Source organism: Salmo salar, chromosome ssa11 (genome assembly GCF_905237065.1).
Source record: "Salmo salar chromosome ssa11, Ssal_v3.1, whole genome shotgun sequence".
NCBI classification, from domain to species: domain Eukaryota; kingdom Metazoa; phylum Chordata; class Actinopteri; order Salmoniformes; family Salmonidae; genus Salmo; species Salmo salar.
The window spans coordinates 30,731,650-30,745,000 of NC_059452.1; the positions used below are offsets into that span (position 1 = coordinate 30,731,650).

General features: G+C 47.9%; 1 protein-coding gene across 1 annotated transcript in view; it reads left to right on the forward strand.

Moving 5' to 3' along the window:
• LOC106596078 (transmembrane protein 266) overlaps positions 1-13,351 on the forward strand; it is a 107,482-nt gene that overhangs the window by 9,223 nt on the left and 84,908 nt on the right. The window contains exon 3 of the mRNA XM_045689324.1: positions 8,790-9,011. Within this exon, the coding sequence (XP_045545280.1) occupies positions 8,790-9,011 (222 nt within the window). The remainder of the gene's footprint in view (positions 1-8,789; positions 9,012-13,351) is intronic.

The window sequence follows — 13,351 nt, forward strand, 5'->3', positions numbered from 1 at the left end:
TGAGCATGTACATGGGTTGGATGGAGTGGAGTGTGCATGTACATGGGTTGGATGGAATGGAGTGTGCATGTACATGGGTTGGATGGAGTGGAGTGAGCATGTACATGGGTTGGATGGAGTGGAGTGAGCATGTACATGGGTTGGATGGAATGGAGTGTGCATGTACATGGGTTGGATGGTGGAGTGAGCATGTACATGGATTGGATGGAGTGGAGTGTGCATGTACATGGGTTGGATGGAGTGGAGTGAGCATGTACATGGATTGGATGGAGTGGAGTGTGCATGTACATGGGTTGGATGGTGGAGTGAGCATGTACATGGATTGGATGGAGTGGAGTGTGCATGTACATGGGTTGGATGGAGTGGAGTGAGCATGTACATGGATTGGATGGAGTGGAGTGTGCATGTACATGGGTTGGATGGTGGAGTGAGCATGTACATGGATTGGATGGAGTGGAGTGTGCATGTACAGTGCCAGTCAAAGGTTTGGACACACCTACTCATTCAAGGTTTTTTTTCTTATTTTTACTATTTTCTACATTGTAGAATAATAGTGAAGACATCAAAACTATGAAATAACACATATGGAATCATGTAGTAACCAAAAAGTGTTAAACAAATATAAAATATATTTTATATTTTAGATTCCACCCTTTGCCTTGATGACAGCTTTGCACACTCTTGGCATTCTCTCAACAATCTTCACCTGGAATGCTTTTCCAACAGTCTTGAAGCAGTTCCCACATATGCTGAGAACTTGTTGGTTGCTTTTCCTTCACTCTGCGGTCCAACTCATCCCAAACCATCTCAATTGGGTTGAGGTTGGGTGATTGTGGAAGCCAGGTCATCTGATGCAGCACTCCATCACTCTCCTTCTTGGTCAAATATCCTTTACACGGCCTGGAGGTGTGTTGGGTCATTGTCATGTTGAAAACAAATGATAAGTGCAAACCTGCATATCGCTGCAGAATGCTGTGGTAGCCATGCTGGTTAAGTGTGCCTTGAATTCTAAATAAAATCACTGACAGTGTCACCAGCAAAGCACCCCTACACCATCACACCTCCTCCTCCATGCTTCACGGTGGGAACTACACATGTGGAGATCATCCGTTCACCTACTCCGCGTCTCACAAAGACACAGCGTATGGAACCAAAAATCTCAAATTTGGACTCATCAGACCAAAGGACAGATTTCCACCAGTCTAATGTCCATTGCTCGGGTTTCTTGGCCCAAGCAAGTCTCTTCATCTTATTGGTGTCCTTTAGTAGTGGTTTCTTTGCAGAAATTCGATCATGAAATTCGATCATGGGGCGGCAGGTTAGTGGTTAGAGCGTTGGACTAGTAAACGAAAGGTTGGAAGATCAAATCCCTGAGCTGACAAGGTAAAAATCTGTCGTTCTGCCCCTCAGCAAGGCAGTTAACCCAGTGTTCCTAGGTCGTCGTTGAAAATAAGAACTTGTTCTTAACTGACTTGCCTAGTTAAATAAAGGTTAAAATAAAATGAAGGCCTGATTCACGCAGTCTCCTCTGAACGGTTGATGTTGAGATGTATCTGTTACTTGAACTCTTGGAAGCATTTATTTGGACTGCAATTTCTGAAGATGGTAACTCTCTAATGAACTTATCCTCTGCAGCAGATGTAACTCTGGGTCTTTTTTTCCTGTGGTGGTCCTCATGAGAGACAGTTTCATCATATAGCTTGATGGTTTTTGCAACTGCACTTAAAGAAACTTTAAAAGTTCTTGACATTTTTCGGATTGACTGACCTTATGTCTTAAAGTAATGATGGACTGTCGTTTCTCTTTGCTTACTTGAGCTGTTCTTGCCATAATATGGACTTGGTATTTTACCAAATAAGGCTATCATCTGTATACCACCCTTATCTTGTCACAACACAACTGATTGGCTCGAACGCATTAAAAAGGAAAGAAATTCCATAAATTAACTTTTAACAAGGCACACCTATTAATTGAAATGCATTCCAGGTGACTAACCTCATGAACCTGGTTGAGAGAATGCCAAGAGTGTGCAAAGCTGTCATCAAGGCAAAGGGTGGCTACTTTGAAGAATCTCAAATATAAAATATATTTTGAGTTGTTTAACACTTTTTTGGTTACTACATGATTCCATATTTGTTATTTCATAGTTTTGATGTCTTCACTATTATTCTATTATGTAGAAAATAGTAAAAAAGAAAGAATTAAAAACCCTGGAATGTGTAGGTGTGTCCAAACCTTTGACTGGTACTGTAAATGGGTTGTATGGATTGGAGTGAACATGTACATGGGTTGTATGGAGTGGAGTGAACATGTACATGGGTTGGATGGAGTGAAGTGAGCATGTACATGTGTTGGATGGAATGGAGTGAGCATGTACATGGGTTGGATGGAATGGAGTGAGCATGTACATGGGTTGTATGGAGTGGAGTGAGCATGTACATGGGTTGGATGGAGTGGAGTGTGCATGTACATGGGTTGGATGGAATGGAGTGAGCATGTACATGGGTTGGATGGAATGGAGTGAGCATGTACATGGGTTGGATGGAATGGAGTGAGCATGTACATGGGTTGGATGGAATGGAGTGAGCATGTACATGGGTTGGATGGAATGGAGTGAGCATTTACATGGGTTGGATGGAATGGAGTGTGCATGTACATGGGTTGGATGGAGTGGAGTGAGCATGTACATGGGTTGGATGGAATGGAGTGAGCATGTACATGGGTTGGATGGAGTGGAGTGAGCATGTACATGGGTTGGATGGAATGGAGTGTGCATGTACATGGGTTGGATGGAATGGAGTGAGCATGTACATGGGTTGGATGGAGTGGAGTGAGCATGTACATGGGTTGGATGGAGTGGAGTGAGCATGTACATGGGTTGGATGGAATGGAGTGAGCATGTACATGGGTTGGATGGAATGGAGTGAGCATGTACATGGGTTGGATGGAATGGAGTGAGCATGTACATGGGTTGGATGGAGTGCAGTGAGATGTGCATCAAGTGTCTGGAGATGCTGTACACATGGAACACACTGTTAGATATGGCGGAGCCTTGAACTCTAACTCATACTGATGGCTAGCTTCTCCAATGTTCTCTACAGCAGCTGGTGGTTACAATCAGACAGCTGCTGCTTTTTACTTGGCCAGGTTGGGTGTGTTTAGCTCTGCAGGGCTTTCCACAACCTGAGTACTTTAAGGTGTGTTGATCACATACTGTAGCCTTGTCCAATCAACCCAAGTACGCTAGAATATGGATTGGTGTTGCTTTTCTAGATTATGAAACCATGGAAGGTTGGTGGCACGTTAATTGGGGAGAACGGGCTTGTGGTAAGGGTTGGAGCGGAATCAGTGGAATGGTATCAAATACATCGAACACATGGTTTCCATATGTTTGATACCATTCCATTTACTCCGTTCCATCTATTATTATGAGCCGTCCTCCCCTCAGCAGCCTCCTCTGGATGAAACACTGATGTGTCTGTCCAACTTACACAAACAACGGTACATTGTGAGTGGTGCGATGATCTTCTTTGTGGTTGCTCCCAGTTGCGTGACCTTCTGCATGGTCAGTGGACTGCCTTAAGCCAATTATGCAACATGAATAATGACCTTTTCGACCTGGCCCATAACACTTCTAATTCTATCATTTGGCTGAAGGGGCAGGCTGTGTGTATGTGTCCCCAAGGGAGACTCTTCTTGTCTTTCCCACTGAATAATACACATAACCTCTGCAGAGTGCCTTGGCTTTTTCCATTGTCTTAGAGTGAGTTCTATGTACTGTATATAAAGTATGCCTCTGAGCTTTTCTGCTGTGTGACTTTGTAGTAAACATATGTGATCCCTGCGAGAATTTAACTCACAATCTCTTACCAACTGAGCCACACAAGACGACAGGAGTCTTGGGCCACTACTGTCCATCTACTTCCATTGGCAGCTAGCCATGGCACTGGGTCCCTGCTTTGCATGCAGTTGTGCTGGGATAAGATGATAAGGTGTGGGGCTCTGAACAGCTTGTGTCTGCCATGACTGATCAGATAGCTGTGTTGATCAGTAGGGATGGTGAGAGGCCAGGACAGGTCTTGTCTAATGGAGACATGTAGTGTAGGGCGAGAGGACCAAGGAGACTGAAGAGAAGGCTTACGTCTTTAGGCTGAACTTGACTGTGGCATCTATAGTTCCTTGAGCTTACTTGGTCTCACTTATAGTCGAAAAGTAGTATTTATTAAATTTTTTCCCCATTTTATAAGGTCATTGTCTCATGTACACAAACCCACACTGGGAAACACTCAGGGTCACTATCATTTAGGCCTACTGTGTTCAAGTAGTGTTTTGATCCAAGACGAGATGCTCTATATCTGTCTATATTCTGTCTGTATATTTTCTCTGCTGCTGCCAGCACCATTCCAGGTATATGTAAATGTATTGGTGAATAAAGATGATATACTCTGATTTACTCCTCACTCTGAGGTAAAAGAGTCACTACCTGACTAGTATTTTTTCCCAGAGGTCTCTGTGTACTTGGGAAAAGAAAAACAATGTTGTAGGGGAGCATATTAAGTAGGGATTAGTCATAATGCTGGCCTTCAAACAGACCACATTAACATTTCAGATGGGGGTTCAGCTAGGGATGATGCGTGCCGCGCTCGTAAGAGAGAGAGCGCTTTCTCCACTGATTATGTGTACCATCTAACCTCTCTGTTTCACAAGACAGACACTGTTATCCGTCAGGCTTATCGGGAGAATTCCCTTACAAATCCTTGTTAGCCGCTTTAACTATTTCTTATGTGAATGTGTGTGAGAAGAACACACCTGGATATGCTAGCATGCATAGTATGCGTGGGTGCAGCCTATGTGGGTTTAATTTGTGTACGTGCATCTGTGTGTGCATGTGTGTCTAATATGTGCGTGTTCTGTGTGTGTGTGTGTGTGTGTGTGTGTGTGTGCATGTGTGTGTATTCAGTGTGTTTGTATTTGTTTGTTCGTGGACATACATTAGGAACCACTCCAGGTGTGGTCTGCTCCCAGTCCGTCGTGTCCGTCGTCCTTGTGAAGGTTAGTGAGTCACTGTAGAGATCAGATTGGTCCTGGGTGCCTCCGAGGCCACTGACTCCCCACAACACAACTGCACACCCTGGTCCTAGTGATGGTGATGGGGCACTGCCCTCCAACTGCACAGGTCAACCCTGATCCTATCAACAGACCATTACTGTTGACTTATCTCTTAATACTTATAATGGAACTACAAGATGGTTTTCTTTCATTATGTAGGAGGTCGATATTGTTTTACTTAGCCTTGAGGAGTTGGAAGTGAAGGGGGAGGAGAATGTGGGGGAGGAGGTGGAGGCGGTGGAGGAGTAGAAGGTGGTGGAGGAGGAGGAGTAGAAGGTGGGGGAGGAGGTAGAGGAGGAGTAGAAGGTGGGGGAGAAGGTGGAGGAGGAGGAGGAGTAGAAGGTGGGAGAGGAGGAGGAGTAGAAGGTGGGGGAGGAGGTAGAGGAGGAGGAGGAGTAGAAGGAGGTGGAGGAGGAGGAGGAGTAGAAGGTGGGAGAGGAGGAGGAGTAGAAGGTGGGGGAGGAGGGGAAGGCAGATGTGGTGGAGCAGGTGGAGGGGAAGGAGGAGGGGGAGGATGAGATGAGGAGGTGCAGGAGGGGAGGATGAGATGAGGAGGAGGAGGTGCAGGAGGGGAGGATGAGATGAGGAGGTGCAGGATGGGGAGGATGAGATGAGGAGGAGGAGGTGCAGGAGGGGAGGATGAGATGAGGAGGAGGAGGTGCAGGAGGGGAGGATGAGATGAGAAGAGGAGGTGCAGGAGGGGAGGATGAGATGAGGAGGTGCAGGATGGGGAGGATGAGATGAGGAGGTGCAGGAGGGGAGGATGAGATGAGGAGGGGGAGGATGAGGAGGATGACTGAGCTAGAGTACAACTGGAGCACTGTCTGACCTTCTAAACCCAGACCCCACAGCCCTGTGAAGTCTCATAATTACACAACCTAAAGGCACAGCCCAGTGGAGCACCTCACAGTACAGCCCAGTGGAGCACCTCACAGTACAGCCCAGTGGAGCGCCTCACAGTACAGCCCAGTGGAGCACCTCACAGTACAGCCCAGTGGAGCACCTCACAGTACAGCCCAGTGGAGTGCCTCACAGTACAGCCCAGTGGAGCACCTCACAGTACAGCCCAGTGGAGTGCCTCACAGTACAGCCCAGTGGAGCACCTCACAGTACAGCCCAGTGGAGTGCCTCACAGTACAGCCCAGTGGAGCACCTCACAGTACAGCCCAGTGGAGCACCTCACAGTACAGCCCAGTGGAGCACCTCACAGTACAGCCCAGTGGAGCGCCTCACAGTACAGCCCAGTGGAGCACCTCACAGTACAGCCCAGTGGAGTGCCTCACAGTACAGCCCAGTGGAGCACCTCACAGTACAGCCCAGTGGAGCGCCTCACAGTACAGCCCAGTGGAGCGCCTCACAGTACAGCCCAGTGGAGCGCCTCACAGTACAGCCCAGTGGAGCACCTCACAGTACAGCCCAGTGGAGTGCCTCACAGTACAGCCCAGTGGAGCACCTCACAGTACAGCCCAGTGGAGCACCTCTCAGTACAGCCCAGTGGAGCGCCTCACAGTACAGCCCAGTGGAGCACCTCACAGTACAGCCCAGTGGAGTGCCTCACAGTACAGCCCAGTGGAGCGCCTCACAGTACAGCCCAGTGGAGCGCCTCACAGTACAGCCCAGTGGAGCGCCTCACAGCGCCTCACAGTACAGCCCAGTGGAGCGCCTCACAGTACAGCCCAGTGGAGTGCCTCACAGTACAGCCCAGTGGAGCGCCTCACAGCGCCTCACAGTACAGCCCAGTGGAGCGCCTCACAGTACAGCCCAGTGGTGCGCCTCACAGTACAGCCCAGTGGAGCGCCTCACAGTACAGCCCAGTGGAGCGCCTCACAGTACAGCCCAGTGGAGCGCCTCACAGCGCCTCACAGTACAGCCCAGTGGAGCGCCTCACAGTACAGCCCAGTGGAGCACCTCACAGTACAGCCCAGTGGAGCGCCTCACAGCGCCTCACAGTACAGCCCAGTGGAGTGCCTCACAGCACAGTGGAGCACCTCACAGCGCCTCACAGTACAGCCCAGTGGAGCGCCTCACAGTACAGCCCAGTGGAGCGCCTCACAGTACAGCCCAGTGGAGCGCCTCACAGTACAGCCCAGTGGAGCGCCTCACAGCGCCTCACAGTACAGCCCAGTGGAGCGCCTCACAGTACAGCCCAGTGGAGCACCTCACAGTACAGCCCAGTGGAGCGCCTCACAGCGCCTCACAGTACAGCCCAGTGGAGTGCCTCACAGCACAGTGGAGCACCTCACAGCGCCTCACAGTACAGCCCAGTGGAGCGCCTCACATCGCCTCACAGTACAGCACAGTGGAGCGCCTTACAGCGCCTCACAGTGCAGCCCAGTGGAGATCAAATCTCTGACATGCAGAGAGAGAGAGAGAGAGAGGACAATCACTGACTGTGAATCAGTGGGAGACTGCTTAGAACCTCCCTCTTCTCTCCCTTCTCCTCCTCCTCTTCTCCCACTTCTCTTCCTACTCATCCTCATCATCGCTCGTTCCTAACTTCACATTTGTAAGAGCTCCGATCCACTCATCTGACAACGTCACAGCAGACATGATACATCCGCATCTGCTCTGGTCTAAAAATATGCACCACAAGACACAGTGGAGGTTTGTGGATGGGCTGTGTGATGCTGCTAGAGGCCTGGCCCACAATAGAAACTTCTGATATATTACAGTATGTATACATACTCTGGAGGTGCTGACAAAGCTGTATAGAGGTGTTTAACTAGACTTCAGAGGAGAATGAAACGGCAGTATCAGGTGTTGTGCTTTGTGCTCCCTCAGTGTGTGTTTGCAAAATCAGTTGACGTACACTCTTAGAACAAAGGGTTCCAAAATGGTTATTCGGCTGTCCCCATAGGAGAACCCCTTTTGTTTCCAGGTAGAACTCTTTTGGGTTCCATGTAGAACCCTCTGTGGAAAGGGTTCTACATGGAATTCAAAAGGGTTCTACCTGGAACCAAAAAGGGTTCTTCAAAGGGTTCTCCTATGGGGACAGCCAAATAACCCTTGTAGATTCTAGATAGCAGCTTTTTTTCTAAGAGTGTAGGTAGCGATTTAACGTCTAGAAGTTCAGTCTGCCTGTTTGATGAAATGCTAACACTTGGCAGGAGTGAGACAGAATAATGTTGATATTTGTTCTATTGTGCAACAGGACAGAGCTTTTTCAATAACTTTCTGTGTTTGTATCATTTCAACTTTTATTCCACCCCAACAGAGGAAGTCATGCATATCAGACAATAATCCATGTCAAATCACTGGATATGCTCAGTTTGTTCCCTTTGTCCTGGTGCTCTGGTACCTCCCTGCAGAAGAGGCTCAGCCTCTACCACTACTCAGTTCACTGTGTGTGTTTCAATCAGATATCATTGATGCAAGGTGTGCTGTTTATCGCATCGCCAGTTGGTGTTTTTCTACAGCACTTCAATGGACTTTATTTCCCTGTTTTGTCTGTTTCAAGGTAACACATAAACACCATCATCTCATAGTTTTGATTGTCAGACTTTGATATAGGATCTGGATCTCCAGCAACCCACAACATTGTGTTTAGGGATATGGTTGAGCAGGCGGTTGGGTTGTCGGACCTGGAGGTAAAGGGTGAAGCCAGACCCAGTGGAGGTAGAAGGTGAAGAGGCTTGAGCTCAGTGGGCTAACACAGTCGTCTTCTCTCCCTGTGTGTTTAGTGACGTAGTGGAGCAGCAGGCTGGAGGTCTATCAGACCTGGAGATCATCTCCCAGCCAGACCCAGTGGAGGAACATGGTGTGCAGGAGATGAACCCATCCTGCATGGCTCCTGTCCAGCTGGTCAGCTTCAGCTACAGGGACCTTCCTCTGGCCCACCTGGACTTCTCCCTGGCCGGATCACAGCTCCTCTCTAACCTGGATGAGGACGACAACAGGGAAGGGTGAGGCAATACAACTATATTCATCCATTGAAAGGCACTGACGCTTTCTGACCGTACAGTAGGTAGCTATTGATAACACCAATAGGTCAGAACCTCAATAGGGAAGGGTAAGACGCTGTGGCTTCATTTACAGACTTCAGCCATTACACAAATCGGTCCAAACCTTGCACACATCTACAACCGTTCATAAGGGTTTGTAAAGATCTTGGGACCTGGCAGACGTTTCTATTAATGACTTTCCACCCCTTTGGAAATGATATATTCCCAATTATCCTCAGAAACGACCTGCTTCTGGTTTGAGAATGTGAGACGAAATGATGTAATTGAATATGGTGTCATGTATAATTATGCAGTACATCAAGCATTTAACAGAGGGAGGGCTGGGAAGGAGGGCAGGAACACACTGCCATGTAGTGTCAGTTATGCTAATGGTACATTGGCCAACACAGAGGGACAAGTATGGATGATGTTCAATCTCACATGATTCATTGGTCCTGTTTAACTCATAGCCAGTACTGTAGCTACAACACAGGGGTTGTCCGTCAGTGATAAACGGTTTCATATTTGCTATTTGGTCTACATATATTTCCTGTGAAGGTCTAAATGCATCCCCTGAATGTACTGTGCTCTTCCAAGACCTATATTGCAACATCCATAGTTTACCTTACTTGTGACACTGCCAGTTCCATTTTCTACCCTTAACCAGAATTGTAAGGTGCTAGGTTGATGTGTGATGGATGAGTCCCAGGCTATTTTAGCTGCCCTGCACGTCTGTTACTGTATGGTCTTAACAGATTGTCTCTTTCATTATACAGTAAAAACACGGTCCCTGTATTGCCGTATTGCAATGGCATCCTGTCCAGTAATAGTGACTCAGACCTGGTTCTGACTGTGAGTCCAGATAAACAACACCATATGCTTTAGCTTTACGGTCCAGCATCCCAAACAGACACACACCTTCCCTTCCAAGCACTCCGTTTGACACCAGATCAGGTCTCACTCCACTAGGCTCAGTGTTCGCCAGCTATCAGCCGTGCTCCTTAAACAGATGGATCCTACAGACGCACAGTCAACAGTGGGCAGTGCAATGCTGACACTAACACATTACTGTTGTTGTCGCATCATGATGCTGTGAGCTCACAGGCTACATCTCTCGTTTGCTCCATTTTCATGTCAAAAGTGCAACACACTTCTACCTAGCTACTCCCTGTCCCTGCTCCCTGTCCCTGCTCCCTGTCCCTGCTCCCTGTCCCTGCTCCCTGTCCCTGCTCCACAACAGAGAACGCCATGCCTATGTCACACTGTTTTTGTAGTTCTGCTTGTTGTGAAATCTGCTGGCTGTGTATGGGCCCAAACACAGGAATTGTCTATCATTGGGTTGAAGGTGATTTGATCTGTATGTTACCACAGCAGTACTACTTCAACTACATTACTGTCAGGGTCACTATTTCATATCCAAGTCATTAGTGCAAAATGGCTGCTTGTAAAAATCCTGTCAGTGGGAGTAGTAAAAGTTATCATTCTCTACATTACATTTAATGAAATCCCATTTCCCATATAGAGCCATTATTGCATGGAACTCCGTTCCATCTCATACTGCTCAAGGGAACAGCAAACCTGGTTTAAAGAAAACAGGTAAAGCAACACCTCACTGCACAACTCTTCTCCCCTATTTGACCTAGATAGTTTGTGTGTAGGTATTGATATGTAGGCTACATGTGTCTTTCGTATTTTATTTTATTGATGTAGTTCTGTCCTTGAGCTGTTCTTGTCTATTAATATTCAGTATTATGTCATGTTTTGTGTGGACCCCAGGAAGACAGGGATCCTAATAAAAAACAACAACATTTAAATCCACGAGGCATGAACTTGTTCTATCTGGAGAACACCTTAAATGAAACACCAGTCATCATTATCAGGCCTGCGTTTGGTCCCTCCTCCCCTGGGTCGCTCCATTAGGATTTAGCATCAGAGGTGGCACTGGCTCCATTGTAAAGGACTCAAGGGTGAATCCCTGTTAAAGAAGGCTATTAGCCAGGTGATGGGAAGGTGTCAGTCAAACCTGTGTCCTCTAGGCCTGGGGGGACCATGGGTCAATTTCAATTGTATTTCCTTGATTCCTTGTGTCCTCTCACCTCTTTCGCAAAACTCATTGGAGGAGAAGGTACGAGGTGAGGAACCTGCACTTGAGATTCACCCAATATTATTCTGTGGGTTTCAGCAGTGTTAGCTCCTGAATGCTTACGCACGTGCTTCTGTCTGCTTATTACCGTATCGATCAGCCCTCCTTGGACAACAGCAGCAGACCTCATTCCTCTTAGTGACCTTTAGTAACACTATTTAATGGAGACGCTCACTACTGTAGCAAGACGGACATAATATTGTATCATGTTTACAATCTGATTTTGTGGTCCATGGTGGTCACTCTCTAGCCTTTGAGTGTCACACACAATATTTCAGTTTGAGTTTAGGAAGAGCCCTTTTGGTTCCAGGTAGAACCCTTTTGGTTCAGGATTGACTGCTGTGGGAACAAGACAACATTCTAAAGAGAGAGAAAGCCACCTTTATAAAGGAAATGGGAGGGAAATGTTCCTGTTTTATTGCCGTAGCTGCTGAATGATGAAGTGAAGTTGGGAGGAATAGAGACGCTGGCAGCAGCAGTACAGGGAGGGGGTGGAGAGAGAGAGAGAGAGAGAGAGAGAGAGAGAGAGAGAGAGAGAGAGAGAGAGAGAGAGAGAGAGAGAGAGAGAGAGAGAGAGAGAGAGAGAGAGAGAGAGAGAGAGAGAGAGAGAGAGAGAGAGAGAGAGAGAGAGAGAGAGAGAGAGAGAGAGAGAGAGAGAGAGAGAGAGAGAGAGAGAGAGAGAGAGAGAGAGAGAGAGAGAGAGAGAGAGAGAGAGAGAGAGAGAGAGAGAGAATATACATGTAATACATACGGGAGCGTGTACAACAACACAATGTAGGTATTTCATCAAGAAAAGGATGGTTCATTGAATGAGAGACAGTGGACAGTCATACTGAGTAAAACCCCTCTGATTTCAGTCAGCATGTATCATTCTCTGTTGGATAACTGTCCTACATTTAGCAAAGGAAATGTTTATTGTAAATGTGAACATCTCATCTCCAAGAAGTCAATTAAAACCATGTCTCTTCTAAGTTTACTCTGTGAACAATGTGCAGGGATTGCAGGGCTTGATCGGGTACCAAACTTGACTTTGCTATCATGTTCGTTGCTGACTTCATGGGTACAGTGACCGCATGCAGCTAGTGTTTGATCCACAGAGGCTGTATTTTATCACTGTGCTGCAGCAAGAGGCTGGGTGTAGTTCAGTAGCAACATCTAGTGGTGCTGAAGTGGTGGAGATTAATCAAGAGAAAGGCTCTCATGTCAACCTGCTGTGTGTGTGTCAATGGGCCTGGTCAAAGTACTGCACTACACAGGGACTTAGGGTGCCATTTGGGAGTCAGCCTGTGATGAAGCACCTACCATCACCGACCAATGGCCATGTTTGTATATCATGGCCTGTAGCATTGTGAAGATGGAGCTGACCTTTTTGTTATCTCTCTCTTATCCACAGCCCCTACTCTACAGTCCCCCCTACTCTACAGTCCCCCCTACTCTACAGTCCCCCCTACTCTACAGTCCCCCCTACTCTACAGCCCCCTACTCTACAGTCCCCCCTACTCTACAGTCCCCCTACTCTATAGTCCCCCTACTCTACAGTCCCCCTACTCTACAGTCCCCCCTACTCTATGGTCCCCCCTACTCTATAGTCCCCCCTACTCTATAGTCCCCCTACTCTACAGTCCCCCCTACTCTACAGTCTCCCCTACTCTACAGTCCCCCCTACTCTACAGTCCCCCTACTCTATGGTCCCCCCTACTCTATAGTCCCCCCTACTATATAGTCCCCCTACTCTACAGTCCCCCCTACTCTACAGTCCCCCCTACTCTACAGTCCCCCCTACTCTATAGTCCCCCCTACTCTACAGTCCCCCCTACTCTACAGTCCCCCCTACTCTACAGTCCTCCCTACTCTACAGTCCCCCTACTCTACAGTCCCCCCTACTCTACAGTCCCCCTACTCAACAGTCCTCCCTACTCTACAGTCCCCCCTACTCTACAGTCCCCCCTACTCTACAGTCCCCCCTACTCAACAGTCCTCCCTACTCTACAGTCCTCCCTACTCTACAGTCCCCCCTACTCTACAGTCCCCCCTACTCTACAGTCCCCCCTACTCTACAGTCCCCCTACTCTACAGTCCCCCCTACTCTACAGTCCCCCCTACTCTACAGTCCCCCCTACTCTACAGTCCTCCCTACTCTACAGTCCTCCCTACTCTA